The sequence below is a fragment of the Gopherus flavomarginatus genome, chromosome 16, assembly GCF_025201925.1.
Source record: "Gopherus flavomarginatus isolate rGopFla2 chromosome 16, rGopFla2.mat.asm, whole genome shotgun sequence".
NCBI classification, from domain to species: Eukaryota; Metazoa; Chordata; order Testudines; family Testudinidae; genus Gopherus; species Gopherus flavomarginatus.
This window is the reverse complement of record NC_066632.1, coordinates 26,128,556-26,154,140: the sequence shown is the minus strand read 5'-3', so window position 1 is coordinate 26,154,140 and position 25,585 is coordinate 26,128,556. Positions and strand designations below refer to the sequence as shown.

Genomic DNA, 25,585 nt, shown 5'->3' with positions numbered 1-25,585 from the left:
TGGTTCAATAAACCGCCCAGGTAGAATCTGGCTTGCTAGCCAATGCTAGGGTCTCATTTCTGCAAGCATCAGAAAGGATGTCTCATGGAGCCTGACTCCATTCTTTTGCTGACATTCACTTTGCACGCCAAACTTTTTTCACAGGGGATGCTTCAGATTAGGATATTTTACTTCACTCCTCGCTCCTTCAGCAAGAGCAGAGGGGCAGGCATGCATGCTCAGAGGAGTCCTTCTCTTGCTATGGACACAATATATTTGGCTACCACTGGCAGGATGAGAGATCTGACCGACTAATGGTTTTCAGTCTAGCAAGAGCCAGTGGAGACAGTCTGATATACCACACAACTACTCCTGTACTCATCACAGGGCTCTTGCCCACATTTTCTGTTCCCTGCACTGGCCACCACTCCTCTCAAAAGCATTTCCATTTTGACACGACCATCTCAGCACTCACTCAGCCGACCTTCACAAATTCCATTTCAGTGATTTGCAGTCTGAATGGACACAATTTTACTGACATTTTGCAGAACCGTCACGTCCCTACATTTCTTGAGATTCTCCACAAAACCAGAGGCTTTTATCTCCACTGCCACTACCCACACAGATGCCTTGACTATCAGTAATAACCAAGGCCATCATTACCCTTTAAAAGCCTCAAAGCATCCATTTTCAAGGATTTATTTCTAGCTTTGGCTATTTCAGTCCTCATTTAGCCAGTTTCGTCAACTCAGGCTGTCTAATTACCTTGCTACACTCCTATAATTTCTCCTCTGTCCCCTGTCACTAAGTATATTTCATGTCTTCCCCTCCAACACCATTTGTTACATTTCGTGACTTGGGAGAGCATGGTCTGACAGAGGCACTAAAAGGCATTCATTTGCAATCAGATGAAGCTTGCAGACCATCCTTGTGATGACACAAGTAAGAGATGAAACAAATCGAAACCATCACCAATACAGCGGGTGCCTGGAACTGCTCACTGGCTCCACAACTTCCCACGTTCATTAGGCACCCTAAGTAAATGGGTGTGAAGTTCGTTATCATTTGCTTTACTAAAAAGGCACCCCATCAGAGCAAGAACCCAGGAGGCCCACTGCCTACGGCTAACAGAATTCATATATTAATAACAATTAACTTCTAACCCAATTGCTCCAGTTTATTAAACTGATGTTAGCCAGCCAAGCAGAGGAAACAAACTGGACACTTAGAAAAAAGATCAATTTAAATGCAAACTCGCAAAACAGACCTAATGACATCACCGGTGCTGTGGCCAATTTTCATGACAAAAGTGACACTTGACACCCCCTCAGCGAGCAGCTGGACAGCCTTCGTTATGTCAATACCTTACATAAATGACACCATAGCAACCAGCTCAGCATTATTAATTATGACATCTCCATGTGTTGTGGCAACAGGGGGGACTGAAAAGTTTTAATTGAAAACTCAGCAATTTCTCATGAGTTTTGGCTCCATAGGCAGTCACGGCCCAAACAGTGCATTCATTTCTTTCTGTGCACTTATGACACTTCTCCGGAGTAATTATTGCTAAATACAACTGCTAACTTTTTCTTTTGTTCCAGGATCCCCTTAGCCCTCGAACACCCACAGATCTGCCATGTTTTCAGTCTTTAACTTCCCTTCCCAGAAAGCCTCTCGAGACCCGGACTATAAACAACAGTCATTTCAAGGAAGCAGTGCAGTGTAGCAGCTCTAGCATTCATCTGCCTGCTAGGGACTGGGACTCTGTACTCAACATTACCACTGCCTAGTTTCTTACACGATCCCCAGCACAGGAGCATCACAGTACTTCTCTGGGCATGGCTTTTTAGCACTCTGGGTCTGATGCTATTATTCCCATTTTACAGCTGGGGAACAGAGGGGGAGACAAATTAAGTGACCTTCCCAAGACACACAGGAAGTCTGTGGTAGAGCAGGGAACTGACCCCCGTTTTCCTGTGTCTCACTCCAGGAGGCCATCCTCTCTAAGGCTACGTCTATACTAGAATGTGGTCACGCATGAGCGCTGGGAAAGAGCTGGTAATCCACCTCCACGAGAGAAACAGCTCCGAGCGCTGGGAGCCCAGAGCCTGTCCACACCAGCGCTTTAAAGCACTCAAACTTGCTGCGCCCAGGGGGGTGATTTACCCCCAAGCCAGCACATTAGAGCGCTATAAAATGTAAGTGTGGACAAGCCCTTGTGTAGGTACATCACCTTCTCCATCCCTAGAAAGGCGGTTGTGAAGCTTAGAGCCTTTGGAACCACCAATGGCGGGCAGAATTATGTATCACTTGGGATCATGGGGGCTGCAAAAGTCACTGTTTGGAGAAGTGTAATCTATAAGCAAGCACTGATGCTGGTAGAGAAAATCCACTCCAATCTGCTCATTTAACCATGTACAACCATCCTCCTCGATCGCTACGGGTGGCCAAAGTGTTGTTCGAACCCTGCTGGTGGGAGAATGGCCCAAATACTTCAGGAGAAACAACAGCACTGTGTCTTTAAAAGGACACATGGGAGTCTCTCTTGGGGAACTCCACTCAGCTGCAGGTTATTTATTTATTTTTTCAGTAACCCCTCCACCCCCGATTGTGGCCCTGCAGGCAAAGAGTATAAAAGTCTCACTAAATCAACACTGTTCTAATGATCTTGCTCACTTGACCCCCTAGCATGACAGTGTCAGATGCAAACACGGTTACAATAAACTTCACTCCATCTTTGGCTCCTCGCTGACAGGTTTTGATTCATGGGGTGCTGAAACCCATCTGAGGAAAATTACCTCTATCAAAACACTGCTATCTCTGCATTTATCAAGCCCTGGGGCCATGCCTGAGTGTACAAATGGGCACATGTGCATCTGCAGGGAAAGTTGACCTTTCCAGCAGCAGCAGACGAATTTTAACCTTACTGTTACTAGCTTTGCTCCCTGTGCACTCACACTAGGAGAGATTTTTTGGGGTAGGGGGTGGAGGGCTTTCCATGAAGGATTCGAGCCTGAGAGTTAGAAACTTTGAAAGTGTAACGGGCAGAGGGAGTGTGCAGGATTTTAGATGTGTAACTACATATTTCTACTGCACTGTACCTACCTGCAGCACTGTCGTTTCAATCTAGCCCTGTCCTGTCATCTGAATGAAGTTAAGTGGCTAACCCAGTCATCCACAGGGCCACAATCACACAGCTCACCTCAGTGCTATCCTCAATAACGTCACCACACCACATGGATCGTCCTCAGGCTCTTTTCTAACCAAATCAAGATTTTGGCTCTTTCCTTTATAAGTGGCAGCTTTCTACAGCCAGCAACTGAACTGTCAATGATCCTTCAAATCAGCCATTAGGCCTGTAAATTGCTGAACACTCTCCATGCCAAATGACTTCAATGGGAGTGGCTGGAGCTCAGCTGAGCTCCAGGCAGAGTCAGGTCATTCATTCTGAAGGTGGGATTACTTCTACAGAGGTAAGCACCTTGGGACAGGGACCGAAATGTCTCTTATGGAACGTACTCACGGAGCATGCGTGCAGTGTCCAGTGAAAGGGTTTGATCAAACTGAAAGGATGACGACATTAACTGGACTGAGCTCTTCACCTGAAAAGTGGTACTCGACAGTTGAACCAGAAGACTCTAGAGTGGTCACACCCCCAAGCCAGCTTTAAAAGTCACTGTTTACTGCAGCCAGACAAATAGGCCAGGAGCAGCCTTATCATGAAACAACACTGACACACAGTGGGAGCAGGTGGGCAAATTCAACATGTACATCCACTGAAGAGGTTCAACAGGGGGGTGCCATCAGCATAGCTCCAGATTTTAAAAATGTCTGTGAGAATTAAATAATCCCAAGTTTATCTGGCCTTTATTTCATACTAGTTTATTCCCAAAAGATAAAAGGACCCTTTTAAAAATCAGGTCATTCCCCTCGCCCCACAGGGTGGGCAGGTTGCCAGTTTCAGTGCTGGAAGGGTGAATGCCAAAATGCATTAAGCCTTGGTTTCCATGGTGCATGGAGCAGCTCTGGTACTAACCTCATGCCCGCAAGCAGAATTGGATTTTAACTTGGGAGGGGAGGGCGCAGCTGGTTACCTTTTTAAATGACACGCAAGAGCTCCCTGCAACAATGGCGGCACTCAGCTCTGCTCCAACAGGGGAAGCCCTGATCCTTCTCCCATCTGAAGTGAGGCAGCTCCCAGCTGGTCCCAGTACAAGTGAAACCTCTTGGTGTCCTCTATGTTAGGGGCCGAGGGGGGAGGGGCCCAGATCAGCTGCAATGTCCCTAGTAATTACTACGGCTATGGCTACACTACAAGTGCGGCAACTACACCACAACAGCAATGGTGGGGGGGGGGGTTCTGTCACTGTGGTAAATCTACCCCCTCAAGAGGTGGTAGCTAGGTCAATGGAAGAATTTTTCCATCAAGCTAGTTTTGTCGGGTTTAGGTTAGCTGAACGACATCTCTCTGGGTGGAACTTTCCACACTCCTGAGCAATGCAGCTAGACTGACTTGACTTTTAGGCCTACACAAGTCCCAAGCTTTTGCGCTTTAACACAGTGTTTCTCAACAGCCAGTCCATGAGATCTGGTCCCTGGTACCAGAAACTGCTCCAACGAACAGCTCATCTGCACTGAGTCAATCACTGCAAACAAAGAAGGGGTGCTTCTGAAGGGACAGTAAGAGATGAGAACACGTATTAACACACATTTCTCCCTCTGGTTAGCCTTAGATACCCAGGAAGCCCAAGCAAGTGACACAGCAGCAGCTCCTAACCCTCAGCTGTTTAGATTTCTTAGCAGTGGCCTGGGTGAAGGTGCTCTGGAATGACACCTCAAGGCTACAGCGCAGGGCTCAATACAGATAACGAAGATAGATGGAAATGAATGGAGGACCAACCTCTCTCTTTAGTAGCAGCAGACAGGTGATGAGCACTGGGCTCAGGCTCAATACAGGAAACAGAACTGGTAGGGAAGGGGCTACGCTCTGAAGAACCTGCCAATACTCTAATCTCACCTCTGACAGCGGGCATCAGATCACAAATGACCAAAGTATTGTGTAATCTTGGGATCGTGCTAGATTCACCACTAATCCTAGACCTTACAGACAAAAAACCATGGTACAATACCTCACACTCCTGAAAGCCAAGCCTCACAATATTGTATGGACATGATGCCGTCTCCATAGATTACGAGTCCCCTAGAGAAAAGGAGTCTGAATTTCCAGACCAACACTGGAGAGGAATTCTAATCAAGAACGTAGAGATACAGACACAAACCTCCATAATCTTATCCTTGGAGCTTTCATTCTGAGAGAATGAACGGGTGTGCATGCGCATGTATGTGTAAAAATGGACCCTTCTGGTCATCTACTCTCCTGTATCTTGCTGCAGCATGACTGATGGCAGGATGAAAAGCAGAGCCCTGAGGCTTTCAGGCGATGGTAGATTAATGATGACATGGCCTTGACCTCCAAAAGGTAAAGGTTATGAAACACTCAAGGGTAACTGGGCTTCCAATTTCATACCCAGAGGGTGAATGACAGCAACGGATGGTTTTATTCTCAGAAACACTCCAATCCTGGGACGCACAGCTGTCACCCACCCCCTTTTTGAAATTCATCTCAACGTATTTATACCTCCTGGCTCCTTTGCCTTGCCGACTCCACTCAAGAGCTTGAGAGTCCATTTGGAGTTGATAAACTAATGTACATCAGCAAATATTTAGCAGGGGCTGTGAAACAATTGGAAATCCCAGGGGTTTTATATAAGCATTCCTCATGTGGCTTACCTTTCAATTTGCTTCCCCAGAATTGCTTTTCACAGAGCTATCACTGTGCAAGACCTCAGTTTCATACTATACATACACTGTAAACTATCTTACAGGAATAACCAAGGAGCCGGTGGTTTTATAGACTCCACTTCCTCACCCTCATTCTGCTGCCCACAAAAGACCTCCAAACGCCTGGTTGTTTTCAATCTGTCCCTTTCAACCCTAGTCAACACGGCTCTTTAATCTCCAACCTCATGAAATGAAGGTAAATAAAATTTTGTACGGTTCACCTCACTTTATATCTTCATTCACCATTTGGATCTACTTACAGGGAGATGTATGGCGAGATTGAGGCTCTCTCTTTCCAGCAGCTCAAAGTCTTGTTCAAAAATAACGCTAACCACTGAGAACATTCCCTAAGCCTAGCGTGGAAAACGTTCATCTTTTCAACTCCATTTATATTAGATACCTACAAAAGGGTTATTCCTGAAACGCTTGTATCACGTCCCACTTATAAAAAGACTCTGCTTTTTTGTATCACCTTCCCTCCCAGACTCGGGGGGGATTATTTATTATTTAGAGACAGTAGCATAAGACATGTACACTGAAGGATCTCACAGCACTTCACAAGCATTATTCAGTTGCATCCCCATGGGAAGTGGGCATCCTCCTCATTTTGCTAATGGCTCACCCAAGATTCCCCCAGCACCTCAGTGACAGAACACAGAAGTCCCAGCCCTAAGAACTGACCATTTGTGTTTCACTGATGCAACTTTAGCTGGCCTCTCTAGGTGTGGGAAGTTTACTGACCAATCTCCCCTCTTGGAAGGTTCTCACACATTTTGCTGTCTTTAAGGACTAGGACTTTCACAGAATCAGCCTCTATATCATGTAGGTCTGGAGTGATGCTTCATTTGGCAGCTAACGTGGTCTATTAAAATATTTATAAACACTAGGGACAAATTAAAATGTATTAAAGGCAGTCACTTTTAAGGGCAGCAACTCCTAGTACATATTTCTGAATGCTAATACAACAAAGAGGCCAACTTGTAAAACGTATTGAGCCGGATTCTGATCTGACAGTGGTGTGAACTGAGAGCCTCTCCATTCAAATCAGTGAAATGTAAATGCAGTACAGGCAAGATTAGTAGCAGGCCTCCATGCTGAGACAGCAACTCTGTAGTTCACAGTAAGCAAATTTCTGCTATAATACATTAGCTGAGGGGGAAGAAGTGACTGTGGCATTACCTTTAGCTCCTCTCCCTTTCCCCACCTCCCTTCCAGTAAAAATCCAGGAAACACAGATCGGGCAAGGGAAGGATGAAGGAATCTAGCTAACGTATTTTTTGGACGCTGGTTTTGGTAGAGGGCAAAAGTTACAACAGCTGGCAGTTCTGAGGTCTGTCTGTGTCAAGATACTGAGGCCTTAACAGTTAAAAGTTTATGCTCTCTCCAAATGGAATCAGCAGGGGAGGAAGACACAAAAGTCACAGCCATGTGTTAAGAGTACACCTGCAACTCTCCCAGAAGTGGAATATTGAAGTTGAAAAGCATTCTTGGACCTAGACGTCAGAGGAAGAAAGACCCGCGTAAGGAATGCCACATGGCAGAGTGAAAGAGACACATCTCAGGTGCAGGGCAAGGCAAAGGGGTTAGGAAGCATCTTCACAGTCCCTTAAGAACAGCGTCCTAAACATCATCAAAGCATTTCAGCAGAGCTGTTTTTTAATTTACCAGCACAGATTTTGACAAGCCCACAGGGTACAGAATCTCCACAGGAACCAGAGGCTTTGCTTGACAAAAACATATTTAGGAGTTATGGTATTTATGGTAAACAAGAGGCCACCTCAAGTTAAAGCTACTTGGTTCAGGGAAAGTTTTCCCTTGAAGCATCCAGCTGTTATTAAAAAGGAGCAATCGGGCGATTACTAAACACTATTTGAATTGCACATTAGCCCCAGATTAAAAAATAATCCATCCTATTCAAAACCAACAAGCGCAAAAACGGCAACACACCACAGCAATGTTAACCCTTCCTGTGCATTGAGACAGTTCACATCCACATCCTTCTATTCATGGGAGGGAGAACTTTTCGTTCGGGGAAGCGGATCATATTTCAACTGTATTTTATCAGCTGAGGCCAATATAACTAGCCATTCTATCAACTAGCAATGTTACTTAAAGTGGTGATAAATGTGGAATCAAACCACATTCTAAGGCACTGGAACTCCAGTGAATTTGGGGTGCAAGGGAAAACATCAGAGTGCATACTTGCTCATTTAAATGGACAGCACAGTCCTAGTGTGCTGAAAATGAGTGTGTAAAAGGGGCCGTGTGGGGTCCCCAGATTTATCCCCACTCTAGGATTTCAGCTCAAACTGGCTCAGTTGACAAGTCAAATGAAGGTTCTTCTATCTGCAGGCCTCTCACACTTCCCCTGGGACCTGGAAACGCAGCTGGGCTCCTTCCAACTGTGACCCCCAACTGTAAGTGATTCTGCAATCAGTACTGAGCTACATATTTGGACAGAGGCCAGAGAGAATCCCGCTCAGTCTCCCATAGCAGCACTGGGAGCTCATGCAGGGCTAAGCACTCCTAGACATCACAGTGACTTAATACTTCCATTCTACAGAATAGACAATAAATGAAAATGTATCAATATCAAAGCGACTGGATCCAACTCAGTACAGGGGGAGCAGAGACTGGGAGTAATCAGTGGCCATTAGACTTTAAAAGTCTATATATTGCCAGAAAGTAAAAAGGCTATGGGAGAAAGAACAAATGGCAATACACATAGTACATCAGAGTGTCACTTCATGACATAGATTCATTAGGACAGTCTTTGAACTAATCTATAAACCAGATTAAATGCAAGATTCCCAACACACACAAGCGAGAGAGTTAGCAATAGCTCTCAGAGTCCTTTGTTCATCATTTTATACTCAGTTTCTCTTTTTGCAGAGAGGCAGACACAAAGACCGGGTTGATTAACTCCCTTCCATGACCAACTTTGCTTGGCTGAATTCCCCTGTAGTCCGGTTAGCAGAGGCATTCCTGGTGTTTAATTATTAAAGGTGAAAGATGTAGTTATTTGTATGACAGTACTGCTTAGTTCCCAGCCATCATGCAGGGCACCGCCCAAACATGGAGCAAGAGACTGGCCTTGCATCAAAGAGATAATAATCTTCAGAGACAAGTCAGAGGGTGGGAGAAAGGAGTTCCAGCATTCAGGGTACCAGCCTGGGACATGCTAGAGACCCAGGCGCTCAACTCCCTCCTCTGCCACCATTCCGCTGGGCCTCAATTTCATCTGTACAGTGGTGCTATCAGCACTTCCCTACCTCACAGGGGTGTTGTAAGGGTAAATACAACAAAGACGATATGGTGCTCAGATGCTACGGTAATGATGGCTGTAGATGTACATTAGGTGGATTACACTTTGCAGCTCAGGAAAAGGCAGAGATTAATCGACAGGTAGCACAGAAAGTGTGTGGGAGAACTGGGAACTGAACCCAGATCTCCAGTCTCGGTCCAGAGCCATAGCCACAAAACCGTTACTCTGAACTTGGAAAGCAAGAATTTTATTACGCAAAGTTTATCCACTGCCATATTTAAAAGGGATGCAAGTACTGCAAATCTTGTCTATCATCAAGCAGACCGGATCTCAACCGTCGAATTAGTCCAGCTGCTCTGGATGTTAGCTACTTCAAATGCCTTATAAAATACTCAGGAGCGTCTCTCTGGTTTGGAATAAGGCGGCATTAGAAGTACATTCAGTAGAAAAGTAACACATATTTGCTTTTCTATTTGCTTCATGGCTTAAGGTTTCTGTGATGCCAACAGAAGCAGCCCCAAAATCAGGGAGACGGGCAGGTCAATGAAGGTGCAGACTTTCTGCAAACATTTTGTCAAGATCAAAATGTTGCTAGTTTTTAAATCTCCACACACATTTCTAACGGATTTCAGATCACATGCAGAGAAAAATTTGCTGGCCAAACACATTGAAGACAGTTTAACCTCTAAACACCATTCCTTCATTTCTGTTTGGATTTTAAGTGTTCCTTTTTCCAGAAGACATCATACCTTTTATTAGTGGGAATAGCCAGAGCAAGGAATAGATGTGTTAGGAATGTCCAAATTATTAGTAACTGAAGTCAGGTTAAATCCCAGACCTTGATACAAATCACTTTTCCAAGAACACCATCAAGCTTAGGAGTCTGAGGCCACTCACTCATACAGTCAGTTGAAAAGATTTACTGCTTTTTGTTTTAAATAGAGTTAAAATACTTAGCAATATAAACCTACTATGTTTTGGCAAAAGACAGGTGAATCAGAATCCCCTTAAAGCTAAACTAATCCTACATTTAAAACCATCTTATGCCTAGGGCAGTAGGGTTTTACACAGCCATTTCCTGTTGGACTCTTGTAGGCAAGCTGACATACATAAACACAGGCATTACTCTGAGATGGGCCTGAACCTAAATTCAGATCCATCTGATGGCATTCTGATCTGGATCAATCCATTTTGCAGCTCTGAGCAAGCTCCAGTAATCACAGAACTTTTTTTAATGCACTCTTATGATATCTCCTTGAATTGGGATGAGTTAGGAAAGCCTTTCCTCTTTATTAAATAACTAAATCAAAGCAGGTTTCCAATGAAGTGAGACTAAGCATTTTCCATAAGATGAATTAGTTGGAATGATAATACTCTCAACAGCCTGATCCAAAGCCCATGGGAGTCTTCCATTGATTTAATGTGTTTTGGATCAGTTACATTTAGTGAGGCACCACAATGTTCTGCAAGACTGTGTTAAAAGGTAAACCAAAGGGGTTCTCCAATTCCAAATCGAATGCCATAGCAACTCACTGAAAGTGTATTAATTTGACTGCATGGTAGGTTTTCAAACTCAGAGGACTCCCTCTGTAGTCAGTACTTTTGGAAACATGTTGGGGAAGAGAATTAATCCAATGAATGAGGGAAGCGAGTAAAATTACAGCAAGTAGCACTAGCAGAGATATTTGACAGTTTGGTTAAGAGCAATGGAGAAAGCTTCTTAAATATCTTTATTAAAAAATTCAGAGGGTGGTAGCACAAACAGAACTTTTATTGGCTTAAGAACCTTTATTTAAGAAAGCCCTAGCAGTTCATGCTACTACCTCTCTCTCATTCACTCTTCATTTTATGTGGGTTGGGTTTTTTGGTTTAACTTTTGTCTTCCCTGGTGAACAGGGGTTAAAGAAAAACCTGACTTCATTTCTCTCCTTCAGATTAGAATAGATCCTTGAAGGCTAAGAGCAAGAGCACAGTTTGCCATTCTCCCCCAGTCGCTCCTCCAAATTCCTGCAGCCAAGTGGTTCAACAGCCCCTGAATGGCACACATAATGACATCATTGATTGAACCATAATAGAAGGGAAAGGGGGAGTGGGGAAAAGATGTATTTGTGTTACAGACAAAAGATAAGTTCTGTTTCACAGCAGGGACAAACGAAGAACCAGATGACTGGACAGAGTGAGGTCACAGAGTCCCCCCCAGCATTGTCTTCCCTTTAAGCAACCCCTTCCCCTCTCCCTAAAGGTTTGTTAGGGACGCAAATCCTTTTCAAATGGCACCGTGGATAAAGAAAAGATCAGGAGTCCTGCTGACCCCTCGCAGCTCCTCGTCATTTATTTTTAAAATGACATCGTGTGTGTGTCAGCGTGTGCAGAGAGGTAAAAGGAGGGGAAGAGACAAACACGAAGAAAGGAGTAACCGTAAACACTACATTACTATGAACATTAAAGTTGTTACAAAGGGGAAAGGCAAAGCAAAAGGACAACAAAATAATGGAATGTCCCCGCCGGAAGCACTCAAGTACTGTGGTTTTAGATTTCACCATTTCTTCCTCTCCCCTAGACTGGCAACTATTTGGGAAAGCAGCCTGCCACAAATCTGAAATTGGGAGCATACTTTGAGTATTGTGTTCATTAAGTGATGGCCAAACTGAAATATGCAAAACACCCTGAAATCTGGAGGAGAGGAGTTGGTTCAGTCCATTTGAGAGAAGGCATCTGCATAGTTCAGATTAGGACTGAGAACACAGCAAAGGCTATGGACTGTTTCAATGCAGGGTTTCGGTTTCGCCTATGCCTAGCAGAAACACACTATGTGAAATTATTCAGCGTGTACTGTTTGGGTCTGGGGAGAGAGATGCAACCCTCCCCCAAAAGAGAACCATTCACAAGCTGGTAACCAAAATGAGGAGACAAAAACAGATGGTGTTGCCAGTGTGACAAGAGAAACAAGACAGAGGGATTTTATAGTCCGGTGTCTAAAATCTGAAGAAGCATGAGAAAGAGACTGTAATATTATCAAGAGGGACTAAAAGACCTTCCATTAAAGAGGGAGGAAGAAAAATGCTCACAAACTCAAGTAGGACAGTGGTTCCTCCCCCGCTCCCAATAGCACTCACTGGTCACATGGTCCTAGCTCTGCCTCCTCCTCATTTCCAGCTTCTAAATTGTATCCAACAGCTACAAATACCCTCAGGCCTTTCCTGTTGTTATCGTTCTATATAAGCTGCTCAGTGCTGGAGTTGCCACAGGGATGTAACATGAATAGAAAAGAAGTCCATGAGACCCTCTCTCTCTCTAAGGTCCATTTTACAGAAGAGTTTGAGAACCAGGAGAAAAGGAAAAACAATAAGAGTGGTATGGCACACAAGCTGCCAGCAACTCAGAAAAAGGCTAACATACTAAACAGACACAAGGGGTAAAAATCCTAGCACCACTGGAAAGACCTAGCCTAGACAGATACTTGGGCCTCAGTGTCTGGATACCCCCAACCTGAGCCACCTCACAGGGGCTGATTTCCAGACAGCAGTTCCTCAGCACTTGTGGAAAGTGAGGTCCCTTTAGGGTTCTGGCCCCCTAGATCTTGGAATTATGTTTAAATAGCACCTAACAAGTATGGGTTGAACTTGACACCATCCCTGCCTTGAAAGGTCACAGTCCTACACAGCCTAATGTGAATATATAAGAAGGGGTGGAATGAGTTCCCAGAAGAGATAAGAGTAAACTAGAGGCCTGTACATTTACTAAAGCCTTTGCCACAGAGACAGCAAAACCTTGTTAAGAAGAGGAGGAAGGACTCCTAGAACCTTGGAGAAGTGAAGAGTTCACTACATGATGGAGAATGCCTTGAAGACTTTGCTTAGATACAACAGTGAAAGGCACTTTGGAAAAATCAAAATGTACACTGAGAGAGATGGTTGGTAGGTCAGAAACAAGAGGAAGCCTGCTTGGAAGAACTGGATTTGGAGGAAGGATCGAAGATAGGGAAAATACCTGACAGAGGGAAAACTGGTCAGAGCTTATAAGGAAGCATGGAGACTGGGAAATGCAAGCCACAGGATGGCCTGAAAACAGAGCTACGCAGAGCCTTGCCATTGTTAATTCAGCACCTTGGGTAGTTGATAGATTTATGAAAGATGAGCAGCTTAAAATCTGAGTCAAGGAAGAAGAGCATGAAGTTGATGTGGAAGGAAAGGAAGCCAGTGACAGGGCTGGAGACATGTGGTCAGAGCAGGTGGAAAATTACATTAGCCGCAGAGTTTTGGAACTGATGGAGAGGGAAGGCCAGATGAGGAGATCGCAGCAGCTCAGGGAAGAGATGACCAAGATTACTGCAAAAGGAACATGAAGGGGCCAACCAAAGAGGACACTAGGGCTGCAAAGGAAGGGGAATGAGAATCTGGAGGGGTTTGCTCTGTCATCCAAAGACTACTTCCAACCACCCTTCCAGTGTGGGTGCTGGTGACGGTCTGAATAACGGCTGTCCCCTCCTCTGGCAGCCATGTTACAAGAGAAAAGCAAACTGGACAAAATCCAGAGAGACAGAGTGACCTACACAACAGGGGGCTGAGCTTTAGCCTCCACTGGCAAATGACTTTTTAGGGGAATGCCAGGGAAGCACCCTCATCTCTACCAAGACATAGGAGAGAGTTTTCCCAGGAGAGTTATAACACATGGGGATGAGATTGGGATTCTGTGCTGGAAGGAGCACAGTCCTCCCCCCCAAAAAATCACACCACCCTGAATGATTTGTTACAGGTAACACCTAGGAGCCCTACCGCTTTGTGCAGTTAACTGCACTTGTATCAATCAGCTTCACTGTTTCCCATTTATGTGGCTCATTCAACAAAGCAACAGGGACACAGAAAAACATTTACAAGAACAGGAAAACGTGATTGTAAAGCCACAAGATCTGATGAAGAGACTCGGGGGAAGATGTCATACCTGGAGCTGCTTTAAACTGTTTACATTAATTAGATTTCAAACTGATGATGTCCCTTTCAGAGCGCAACCTTTTACTGATTCCTACTTCTTTAAAATGCCCTGGCTATAGAATACCCTCTTCAAAGGAGGTGAAAACTATTTAATTTTCACACACAGAGACAGAAAGGCAGGTTGGTGTCATTGCAGCTTCTGCAAAGCATTCAGCATCCTTCAAGGAAATGCTATTTTTCTAAGTAGGTTTACAAAGATTTTCAACAAATACACAGATTTCCAATAAAAAAACAACAACACACTACTTACATTTTTGCACTCACAGGAAATTAAAAATCAAAATGCATCTTAGGATAAATTGTTATTTATTCAAAATGTAAACGAATTATATGAGTCCAGAATGAAACAGAAAAGTAACTTCATCCTAATGTTTTATATTAGGCTCTCACTTTTAACCATCGGGGAATAATGAATTCCATGCTGGAGCTCAAACTCACACACTTAATCTTCAGGGGATATTCAGACCTTTGTCAAACTTCTCCCATTACATTTTGATTAACCATGGGCATGTTTTAAAATCTGGTTTTAGATGGAGTGAGGTGGGGGTGGGGAATCAGCAATTTTCAAACCTACCTATAACTCCTTAAAAGAATAAGCCTGTCTAAATTACAACAGATCTTAATCCACACCTCAAGCAGCAATTGCGCACACAATTTTCAAAGGTGTCCAAGAGTGAAAGTCAGTGGGAACTGGGCACTTTGGTGTCCTTCAAAAACCCTGCAACAGGAATGCTACAGACAGGAGGGAAAGGATTATTTTTCTTTCAGTGGAAGAACACTGTTCTCACAAAACAGAGACGGCAATGGCTCTTTATCCACACTTCCTGTACCTTAAGTTCAGATGTAGACTGCTGTTTGCAGTGTTGGCTAAGTAGACCATACAGATTAATCTAAGTCAGCACAGGGAGGTAGCTAGGTACCCAGAGGGGGATAACTTGGATACAACCATTACTAGTCAGGAATTCTTGCAATGGTGTTTACTTAGCACCCCAAAAAACCTGCTAGGTGCATTACAGAGCAACCATATCAGGACAGTCTCTGTCACAAAAAGTGTACAATCCAGTAAAGGAATTCTACCTGATAGACAGACCTGACCACCTTCAGACAGTTGCGGTCTGTTCACATTTCCTATTATTTCATAAAGGCCCCTTTTATTCTGCTCTCTACAGAGGAATTAAACTGCATGCTTGCAGGCTCATAACAGCATCAAACCCACATTAGTGTAGCACAGCTTTAAGATGCTTTTGTGTCCACATCCAACAGTGATAAGTTATATTATAAACCTTGCAATGAACTAGAGGCGAAGACTGCGGACTTAAACCAAGCACCTCAGAACCAAGGCATTAGGAATAACCATGCTGGAAAACACTGGTCAGGCTTAGTTTGGGCTGGGTAGCCATTTTTAAACACTTGTTGGGGAGTTCAAACAATATGGAACTGAGAACTCTGCTTTGATAAGACCATCCTTACATAGCCCATGCTACGGGAAGTGACAGTTTGGAGCCTGATAAGACGGGAGGTTGCAGGTGCTCAGCATCTTAGGGTGAATGAACCAGAAGCCAGTCTGGGCCTCTTGTTAAAGCTGCTGTCACCCAAAGCACATCTCCTCCAAATGCTTACTGATGTGTTGTTGGGTTTTTTTAAGGTCTCTGGTGGGAACTCTTGGTAGTTTAGTCCATGTATAACTACTCTGGGTAAAGAAATTTTGCCTTATCTTACCTTTGGTTCCTGTACTGACTCGACAGTAGCTCATATAATCAATGGAGCCTCCCCCACCCCGGAGCTTTCAGTGAGGTTCCTTCTTACAATCCCTATGCCTGGATTCTATTCCCTCCAGTTTGGAGTTCTTGAAAATCCTCCAGGGGATAAGCTGCTGGATTTCACAAACTTCCCTATTTGCTTTCAATGGGAGACACATGAGGACTCATCACTTACCATAAATCTCCCTCTATGATTCCACTATGTGCCAGCCACAGTACATGGGCTCAGGACTGGTGTGAAACTTACCAGGGGTACCATTGATCTACCTCTATTTCCCCCAGCAAGTTGTAGTTCTCCCCTGTGCTCATTGCCAGTTTAATATACTACTTAACTCCCTGCCCAAAGCCTCAAACACTCCCTTTTGTGCAGCTGCTATTTTTCTGAGAAAAATCAGCTATAAATATCTTTTTAGTGTTTACATTCACCTTACCCCTAGGCACTTACTCACTAAGCCCCATTAGGGTTTGAGTTTCTTTCTCAAGCAAACCAGTACATTACCCACGTGTATGCTAGCTCTGCTGAGTTATTCCTTCTCACGCCTACATCCTGAGCAGTCCTGCCCTGCCCTATTATTAAGCAGCCCAGATCAGAGTGTGCATTTCTTTTTCAGCACACTGTATTAGCCTGCAAGAGACAGCCTTCTCACTGGCCTTTGTCAAGAGGTGGCCTGGTGCTGAACTTAGCAGCAAACCAAGATGCGAAAATATAAATTTCCCCCTCCACGCCATTCCTGAGTCCAGTTTCAAATCAGGTCTTTGTCACAGAAAGCTAATGATCATACAGCCAGGGGCTGCGATTAGGAAATACAATCAGGGCCGGCGCTTCCATTTAGGTGACACCAGGATTTGGGAGGGCGGAATTTTGTGGACCTTGGCAGCAATTCGGCGGCAGGGGGGTCCTTCCGCGCTCTGGGTCGTCGGCAATTCTGTGGCGGGTCCTTCACTCGCTCCGGGACCCGCCGCCGCAGTGCCCCAAAGACCGGGAGCACAGAAGGACCCCCGCCTGGGGCACCAAAAACCCTGGCACCATTCCTGAATACAATGATCACACGTATTGAGACCAAGGAGCCGAGGGGGGGGGGAGGGGGCATGCAAGAGGGGAGACATGAGTGTTAAGTAAAAGACTAGAAAGCATTCTTATTAAAGGAGGTAAAACAAATCCATGTTTCACACTCACAGCCCTCCTTTAGCCATGGAGCCCATGCCATCAACGCAGCCATGTGCGAGCCATTAGGTAGAGAAACTCCTTCTCCCAGCAATCCAGTGGGCGGGGAGAGGAAGCAGCCTAGCTTACTGCACTCTTGTGTTAAAATCTCCATGACTGCCAGCACTATTCTTCACCTTGTCACTTCCCATTATCCTAAACCAAAAGGCCTGTATTCACAGCCACTTCAGTTAGAAAACAGTGACGTTGGTTTTTAAGGGGATGGGGGACGGAGCAGCAGCAAGGGGGGCAAACATACTAGACTGCTAGATACTGTGATGCGTACGTGTGTGTGTGTGACTCTCTCAGACACACACACACACACACACAGTTGAACACTGAGTCATGCGGTTATTCTATCCAAGCTTTTTCTGAAACAAACTTGGAAATTAAGGCTTCAGAGACAATCTAAAACTATTAGCCACGAGCCCTAATTTAGGAAGTGGTATCTCCACATTCATAGTTTGCCTTATAGCATGACACAGCTCAAGTTAAAGGAATCACAAGGGCATAACATGGTCCAAATGACGATGTTTACTAAATGTATACAACATGCAAGAGCTAACTACATATACGCACTGCTGCTCTGGCAGGGCTCTAGTGGCTTCTGAAGATGTTGAGGGCCATTACTGGGCTCTCAGGCTATGTAAAGAGCTATTCCCTATGCCTATACACTGTAGATAGCAGAGGTTCCTTTTTTAATATATGTAGTGATGTAATATAAGGGGTTTTAGCAGCATGAATTCGGGATTCTTCCAAATCACACTCAAACACTGAAGACAAGTTGTGCAGGTCAACCCAAATGAGGGCTCACAAGATTTCTATGCCATCCCACACCAAAACACTTTCTCTTCCTACTGTGTGTTACAACAAAAAAATTTTCAAATGTTTTAGAATTTTGTTTTTTTAACTGAACTTTTTTTTAATTCCCCCCACCTGTAAATCTCAATGCCTTAGTTACTGTATACATAACTCAGAGGAAAACAGAAAATCCTCTACAAATTACCCAGAGCAATTTTTTTTAAATACCTAAAAATAATAAGATTCAAACAGCCAATATCATGGGAGTTTCAGGTCTAAGAAAAAAAATACTGTGCATCCCCCTGAAAATCTTTCCTTTCTAAAGGTAGAGCTCCATTTTGTAGCCCCACCTTGTCACAAAGTAGTGGTCTAGGAATGAACAGTGACCGGGGGGGGGGGGGAGAATAGCTCAGTGGTTTGAGCATTGGCCTGCTAAACCCAGGGTTGTGAGTTCAATCCTTGAGGGGGCCATTTAGGGATCTGGGGTAAAAAACTATCTGGAGATTAGTCCTGCTTTGAGCAGGGGGTTGGACTAGATGACCTCCTGAGGTCCCTTCCAACCCTGAGATTCTATGATTCTATTCTGAACCTCAGCTCAGCATTACTCTTAGGAGAAAAACGTTTCTGTGGCAGGCTGATTTTTAAGAACTCTCAGTTATAAGAAGCTGCTTAGACGTCTGGAATATTCCAAGCAGTCCTGGTGGGTAAGAGAGAGTAGGGAGAACACTGGGGAGGTGCTCAAAGGTGCAGGATATACACAAGTTATTATATGGATCCAAGCACCACGATGGTGCAGGGATAGATGTACGTACATACATACACAAGCATGTGAGCACACACAGAGTAAATACACTCTCCTGTAGCACCTTTTATACAAACTGTACCACAAGGTACTACAGAGGGCAAGAACAACAGCAAAGGGAGGTGTGTTAAGAAGAAATTAAGAGGTATGAAGAAGATAGAAGGGACATTTTCAGGTGTCATTGGAGAGAGTCCTCAGACTACTCCAGATGCTGCAGAGGAGAAGACTCCTGGGCCAACAGGGCTGGGATTTCTGTGAAGGGATGGCCAGGGAGACCTAAAACATGAGCAGAGGCAAGCAAGGTCTAGGAGACAACTGGAGAGTCCACAGAAAGTTTAATAAACAAGACACATAACCGGGAATGGAGCCTGCTGCTAAAACGAGCCAGGAACCAGTCCTCATATCTCCTGTAACAACTGCAGAGCTCCCGACGACTGAGCTTTGTGGATTTATAGCTGTCTCCATATGAGGGGTCAGGAGGAAGCTTCACTCTTCACATGATACCTAAAGCGATGGAGGGTTTAGGAAGTCTCAGACTGAATACTAACATGAAGCTAATGACCTTTCACCATCCTTGTTCAGCATAAGCCATCTGCCATCGCCAGCAGCGTCACAGAGCACCACGCTGGTCTTATTATATATTAAATATAAATCCCTAGTGGGTAGCTAGAAGGGGCTTCTTTTTCAGGGATTTTTCTCCTTCCTGATCTGCCAACATCAGCATTTTTCCCCTCCTTTGCTTCTTTGGTGGTTAATATTTTCACATCCGGCATTGGCGGGGGTGCTTGGAAAGATTGCAGGAAGAAAAATTATCCAGGAAAAGGATTCCTCCTCAGCATGTTATTATAAACTTGCTGGGAGGCAAACAGTTACGCCAATTGTTTTCTCTCTCTCTCATTTAGATATTTTGTACACACACACACACACTTTCTGCTGGGCTCCTGACTCCTGCTCTCCCTCAATATCACACAAACGTCATGAAATAATCAGCCTGCCAGCTCTGTCCACCTAATCTCAAACGATGAGTGCAATAATTCTCATCTGCCACCTGTAAAACAAATCCTCATTAAAGAGGATTAAGCCAGAGCAGTGACCAGTAGCCACGTTAATTTTTATTTAACTCTTTCTAGTCACAAAGACAACTTTCTCCACTAAAACGTGCAATCTGTCACCACTGCTGACTAATAACCAAGCTGGCACGTCCATGGAGCTCTCAAAGCACTGCACAGGCACTACATAAGCATCATAATAGCCATAGGAGATGGCCAGGTTCTCACTCCATTTTACACATAGGGAAACAGACACAGAAAGGTGAAGCGATTTACCTGAGTGTCAGTGCAGAGAATGGACCCCAGAAGTCCTGCCTCCCAGCTTTCCTCACTCTAACCCCAGCTGACCATATCATCTCTAAGACATGTCCAATACATAGAAGCGCTCTTCATAGCAACTGGCCTCTTCCGGCTTAACTCGTTTGACGTCATCACAACCTGGTGTTCTGGACAGCACAGTACTCTCTGTACCATGGACAACCATTCCCACACGTGGTATCACTGAGTAATGTGTGTACACACACACACCTCATTGTGGTTAAAGAGACTTGGAGTCAAGACTCCTTTTTCCCATTCACAGCTCTGGGATGGAGTGTTTCTAGTGCTTAGAGTAGGTAACTGGGATTCAGGACTCCTAGATTCGATTAGCAATACTGCCCCGATTCAGCGTATGATCTCAAAGCAGTCACTTCATCTCTCTGATCTCAACATCCATGTGGCGGAGGGTTACTCAGCCAACTGTCCGTAAGGCAGTTTGAGACCTCCACATTAAAGGAGAGACATAAAAGTCAATTACTTTGGTCATCTGCTCAGATAGGGGAAGGTATCTGATAATGCAATCCAGGGCAAGGGGGGGGGGGGGGGGGGGGCTTTGGGCTTTTATGTTATCCCTAGAGCTCTGACTTTCCATTTGGTGGCAACACTCTCAGCAGGAGACTTATGAGGCTACTTTATAGAAAAAAAAGCAAACCAATGCCTTGGAGAAATGCTTCTGCATCACGCACTACCACGAATCCCACCTATAAAACATGCAGCTATAACTCCGGCCCCTGGGGAGCTCTCAGCATTACAGGGAGAGGGAAATTTACAAATGTGTGTACGGGGTAAGTAGGGCTCAAGGGATGGTAGCTTCAGGTCAGAGCGAGGGTGTTTTAACAGGAGGCTTCACAAGAGAGGATGGGGAGGGTGGGTTAGTATTAGGGGGAGATAAACCCTTGGTTTTATTTTAAACATTAATTTGATGGGTCTGTACCGCCAAGACACAAGCTAGCACCTACCCTCTGTTCTGCCAAAAATCAACCTTTTCCTGCTAGGTCTCTTCTGAACTACTGGGGCCTTTCCTCCCTTTTAGGTGGAGAGGAAGAGGATTTTAAACTTGTAAGATTTCACCCTGTAGGGCTAGTCAGGGGGTTCAAAGCTACAGATGAGTTCTCAGCCACCAATGCAGCTCTGCATTTGCTCCCTGCTCTCAGCAGGTCTGAAATCCCCCTTAAGCAATGATTCTCTCACCCCCCAGCCCTCCCTTCTTCCAAACCAATTTGAATAGAAATGAAGTGTGGCTCTGTGGAGACAATGGTTTATTGTAAAGTTTTTGCTGCCACGCAGGGTATAAAAATCTGCCACAGCACATGTAAACATTAGCAACTGCCAAGCTCCTCTGTAATGAAAAGCTATAAAGAACACCCAGGTGGGAAGCACAATACTACAGGCTAATTAAAGTAACCAATAATATTCCTCACAGGAATGTGAGAGTGTGTTCCGCTCAGTGGGAGAAGCCACTGCTAAGCCTATGAACTCAGCTTCCTGATGGAACAGAAACAAAAAAAAAGACACAGCACTGCAAAGGCTGCCATTGCTGCTGGACACCTTGCTTTGTCAAAGGCACAAGGACGGCATTTGGAGTTAAACCACAAGCCTGGAAGTCAGGCAAACTAGATGCTAGACCTAACTCTGCCATGGATCTGTGACCTTGGGCATGTTGTTCCCTCACCCTGGTACACCGCCATCTGGAGAACAGGATCAGTTCATTAGTGAATTTAGCCCGGCATTTCTGTTTGTAAAGCACTCGTTCAGATCAGGTGCAGCACTTGGCTGCTTTGGAGCTCTTCAAGATTCTGTAGCAAAAAGAGTAATCAGAAACGTTGACTTATTACTAAGCCTCAGATCTACTATTCCACCCAAAGCAAGCTGCAGCCATGAACGCTGACAAGGCATATATCCTTCCTGAAAAACGACAGTTCCCAGTGACAGGGTTAATGATGTTTGAGCAGCCTCTCACCCTGACCTGCCCTTCCACATATTCCAGCTTTAATGTACTTGCCTGATTCCCCCACCCCCAAAGGGATGTGTGGGGGAGGAATAGTGGCCTCCAACATGCTATTTTCTACATCACTGAACTTCCTGGCTCCACATTTGCAGAGCCTGGCATTTCACTCTGACTTGCTGAAGAAACAGATGTATTAAAATGTCCACAGTACAAACCCCATGGGAGAAGAGGGGGTTATCTCTCAGTGGTGGAGGGAAGAGGACAAACCCACCCCCTTACACTCTTTCAAAGAGAGAGGAAGGGTTTCCAAACTCCGCTAGCATAGCCGTTGCAAATGGACAAGATTTTTTTTCACTTCCTGTCCTAAAGCATTGCACAGTGTTATTGTGCACTGGTAAGTCACAGCTGCACTTCATCCCAGAGGAGAAGGTTATTCCTGTGTGATGTTTTGTGATCCAAGCGGCTGTTATCGATGTAAGAGAGTATTACTGATCCCCCTCTTTTCTATCTGTCTCCCCCAAACAGGACTGGATGCATCTCTTTTCCCCTGTCCATTTTCAACTCTTCTACTGAAGAACATTTTTACACAGGGGATTATTGTACTGGTGATGATGCCTGTGCTCCCACACTCTTCCTCTCCCTCCTGACATTTATATTTCCCTTCCCACCTCACTCAACATCTTGTCACCAAAAAGATCCAGTCCTTCCAGGCAAGGTGGAATTGTGCTTCATTCGCTGTATTTCCAAACAGACGCGCTCAGTCAAATCCTGCACACACACACGAGTCTTTGAACCTGATGGCTAAGAGGACCTAGAGCTCTGTCCAGCATTTTCAATCATTTGATGAATTACAGTTTTGAGTCACTTTTCAAACTGAGCTCTGGGGAAGTCATTACCTTGGGGAAAAAGATCAGCTGTGAAGGCTAATTAGGTCTATCTACCTATGCAACACAAGTCAAATGCCTGAAAACAATCCAGTTATAAAGCCTCCTCAACTGTCTCTCCTTTCCACTTGTAACATTTTATGAAGAGTTTATCTTGACAGACCCTGGAAGGAAGCCCTCTATCCACCAGCCTGGCCTTGGTAGTCAGGCTTCCTCAAAACCAACAAAATTACAGCCAAACAAAGAGAGGAAAGGAAGGGGGTAAGGAAAATGATGCTGATGAGAGTCCTCTTGGGGCGTGGTGCATGGAGTGCTGTATCAGCGACAGGAGGTAAAACAACTTAGAACTTACACTGTTCTGTGCACTGTGCTACCCTGTAGGCGCAGACAGTGTCCTAGAGGCCAATGCACCTTACCTTCTTGGAGACTGAAGAGACATTCAAACCAAATCTCTGAGCCCTTTCCTTTAATTTATCCATGTTTACCTACAAAGACACAGGAAACAGTTTAACGTTTAAGTCATTGTCACTTGAACTGTAAGGTTAGGAAAACTAAAAGACCAACTGTGGTTGAGAGAGGGCAGCTTGTGAGAAGGGTCCCTGGATAGAGAGTGGCCCATTCTGATGGGTCTGTGGAAAACCTGGTGCAGCGAGCAACACTCCTGTGAGCACTCCCTCTCTGTGCTAGGTCAGCAGACTCAGCAGCGACACCTGTCAGCTACAGAGGGGAAGCAAACAGTGCCCCCAGATGAAGCAGCCAAGAGCTTTCAGAGAGCTGTATTCTGCTCCCAAGCTTCATTAACAGACATCTCCAAAGGACAATGCTACAGATAGTGAATTCTCCCACTGAAGGACCAGCTCGTTCAACAGATTCCTTTTTTTTTTTTTTTTTTTTAAACTGTAAATCAAATGAACTTAGTCCTCTTCCTTCAGCAGCCAGATACAATTAACACAATGGAAGGAAACTTACTGCCTCTCAGACAAACACACCAGCCATCTCTCTCCAATTCCTGCCGTTTTCAGTAACCACTGTGTTTCATTCTTACTCTTCAGGAATTACTAGGACACATCTAGTCAAGCCCCTGGTCAAGTTATTTTCCCTCACTTTGCCCAGGTAATAAGCAATAGGGTTTCCCTTGGGGGAAGTATCCCACAGTCTAATGAGGCCCAGTTTTGGCTTTCAGTGACAAGCCTTCTACAGTGTGTGGTGCCATGGAAGAAAATGGGGTCCCTGATGCTAACCTCCTTCTCAGCAGTATTTGCAAAACATCTTCCAAAAACACTCAGCACAAGAGAAACCTGGGATTAGACCCAAAACTTGCTTAAATTAGCTTTCTGTTGCATCTTGCACCAATAATTCACCATGATCGAGCAGAAAGCTACTAAGTGGGCTGCCCACTCTGCTCAGAGCTCTCAGCCCTCCATGTATTTTAATACCTTCTATTTCCAGTTGAAATCTGAGGTAGAATAGTGCACCATTTGGACATTAGAAAGGAAGGGTCATTTACTGTAGAAAAATAGCAGGCTGTACAGAATCTAGGTTCTTGGAGCAATGCATATATCAATTCAAGCAAAAAGGGCAAAGACAGAACACCAGGCACACAGGCAGGAAGCTCGCATGCAATATTAATAAAATATTTGCCTTTATTCCTTCAGGCATTTAGTTCTAAAGCCAGCTTACCCAGGAGTGCGGTCAGCTGAGAGAGGCAGCCAAATACTGCACAGAGGGGGGGTCCTAGCAAACTTAATGCTCGTATAACTTTAAGCAACCTCATGCATATCCTACCTGGTTTGTTTTGGGGGTTTACTATTTACTCCTGGGGATGGAGACTTGTCTGAACAAGCTAAACACTTTTGGTATTGTGATTAAAGGGCATGATCAGCTATAATTATAAGCATAAGCATTCCTTACCATAGGCTTGCTGTCTGCAGACAGACCTGAGATTGGGGAAGGGGAGGACACAGTTAGTGATCAGAAATGGCAAGAACAGTTTTAAACAGAGTTCTCTGACCCTCTTGGCAAAGATGTAGTTTAAGCAATTTCCACTGGATCATGATTGAACAGAACTAGCTGGATAGCCCTCATGTTCTAGCGAGCTAAACACAAGTGAGAGCCCGGAACTGAAGTCCATTTTAATCCTGGCTCTGACACTGTCTCGCTGGGTGACCTGGGAGATAAGTCACTTCATCCCTGATTCTGTTTCCCCATCTGTAAAAATACAGATGGGCTTCTTGTGAGGTAGCTGAGAGCTTTGACAATTAGGAGTGGTATTTTTAAAGGTAGCCCAGGTCCCACTGATTGCTTATGGCAGCCGGGCGCTGCACAAAAATCTGGCTGTTAGTGTCTAGCCCTGTTTAGACACAAGATAGACACACTGGAGTAGAGTAGATCCAAGCCACTCTGAAAAAGGACAAAGACAATGCATTTCCATTTCCTATCCTGTGTTCTTCCAGCCCACTGATTCTGGTGATCACTAGGAAAGGGACATCAGCAGCTGGAAGCGCATAAAGTCCCATTTGGCTTTTTCTGTATAGGAAGCGTTAAATATTTGCAGAAGGGTTAATTCCACAGATTAGCTCTACTTGACTTGCTTACCTTTAGTTGAAGCTGTGGACATACCAAACCTGTAGAAAGTAAACAGAGTTTTGTCAGAGACTCAGAGCTGCAATATAAGGTAGGAAAGTGTCTGACTCGCCAAGCGTAAGATGTAGCAGGAGCGTTTCCTTCAAAAATTCTTCATGAG

At 44.7% G+C, this 25,585-nt stretch overlaps 1 protein-coding gene across 2 annotated transcripts in view; it reads right to left on the bottom strand.

Annotated features, from left to right (window-relative positions):
• SARNP (SAP domain containing ribonucleoprotein) overlaps positions 1 to 25,585 on the bottom strand; it is a 48,308-nt gene that overhangs the window by 5,015 nt on the left and 17,708 nt on the right. Inside the window, exons 7-9 of one of the 2 annotated variants that reach the window (XM_050924749.1) lie at positions 25,438 to 25,466; positions 24,754 to 24,779; positions 23,259 to 23,327 (exon numbers count right to left, since the gene is read on the bottom strand). In XM_050924749.1, coding sequence (XP_050780706.1) covers positions 23,259 to 23,327; positions 24,754 to 24,779; positions 25,438 to 25,466 — 124 coding nt within the window. The remainder of the gene's footprint in view (positions 1 to 23,258; positions 23,328 to 24,753; positions 24,780 to 25,437; positions 25,467 to 25,585) is intronic. The other variant, XM_050924750.1, reaches the window with a different exon arrangement.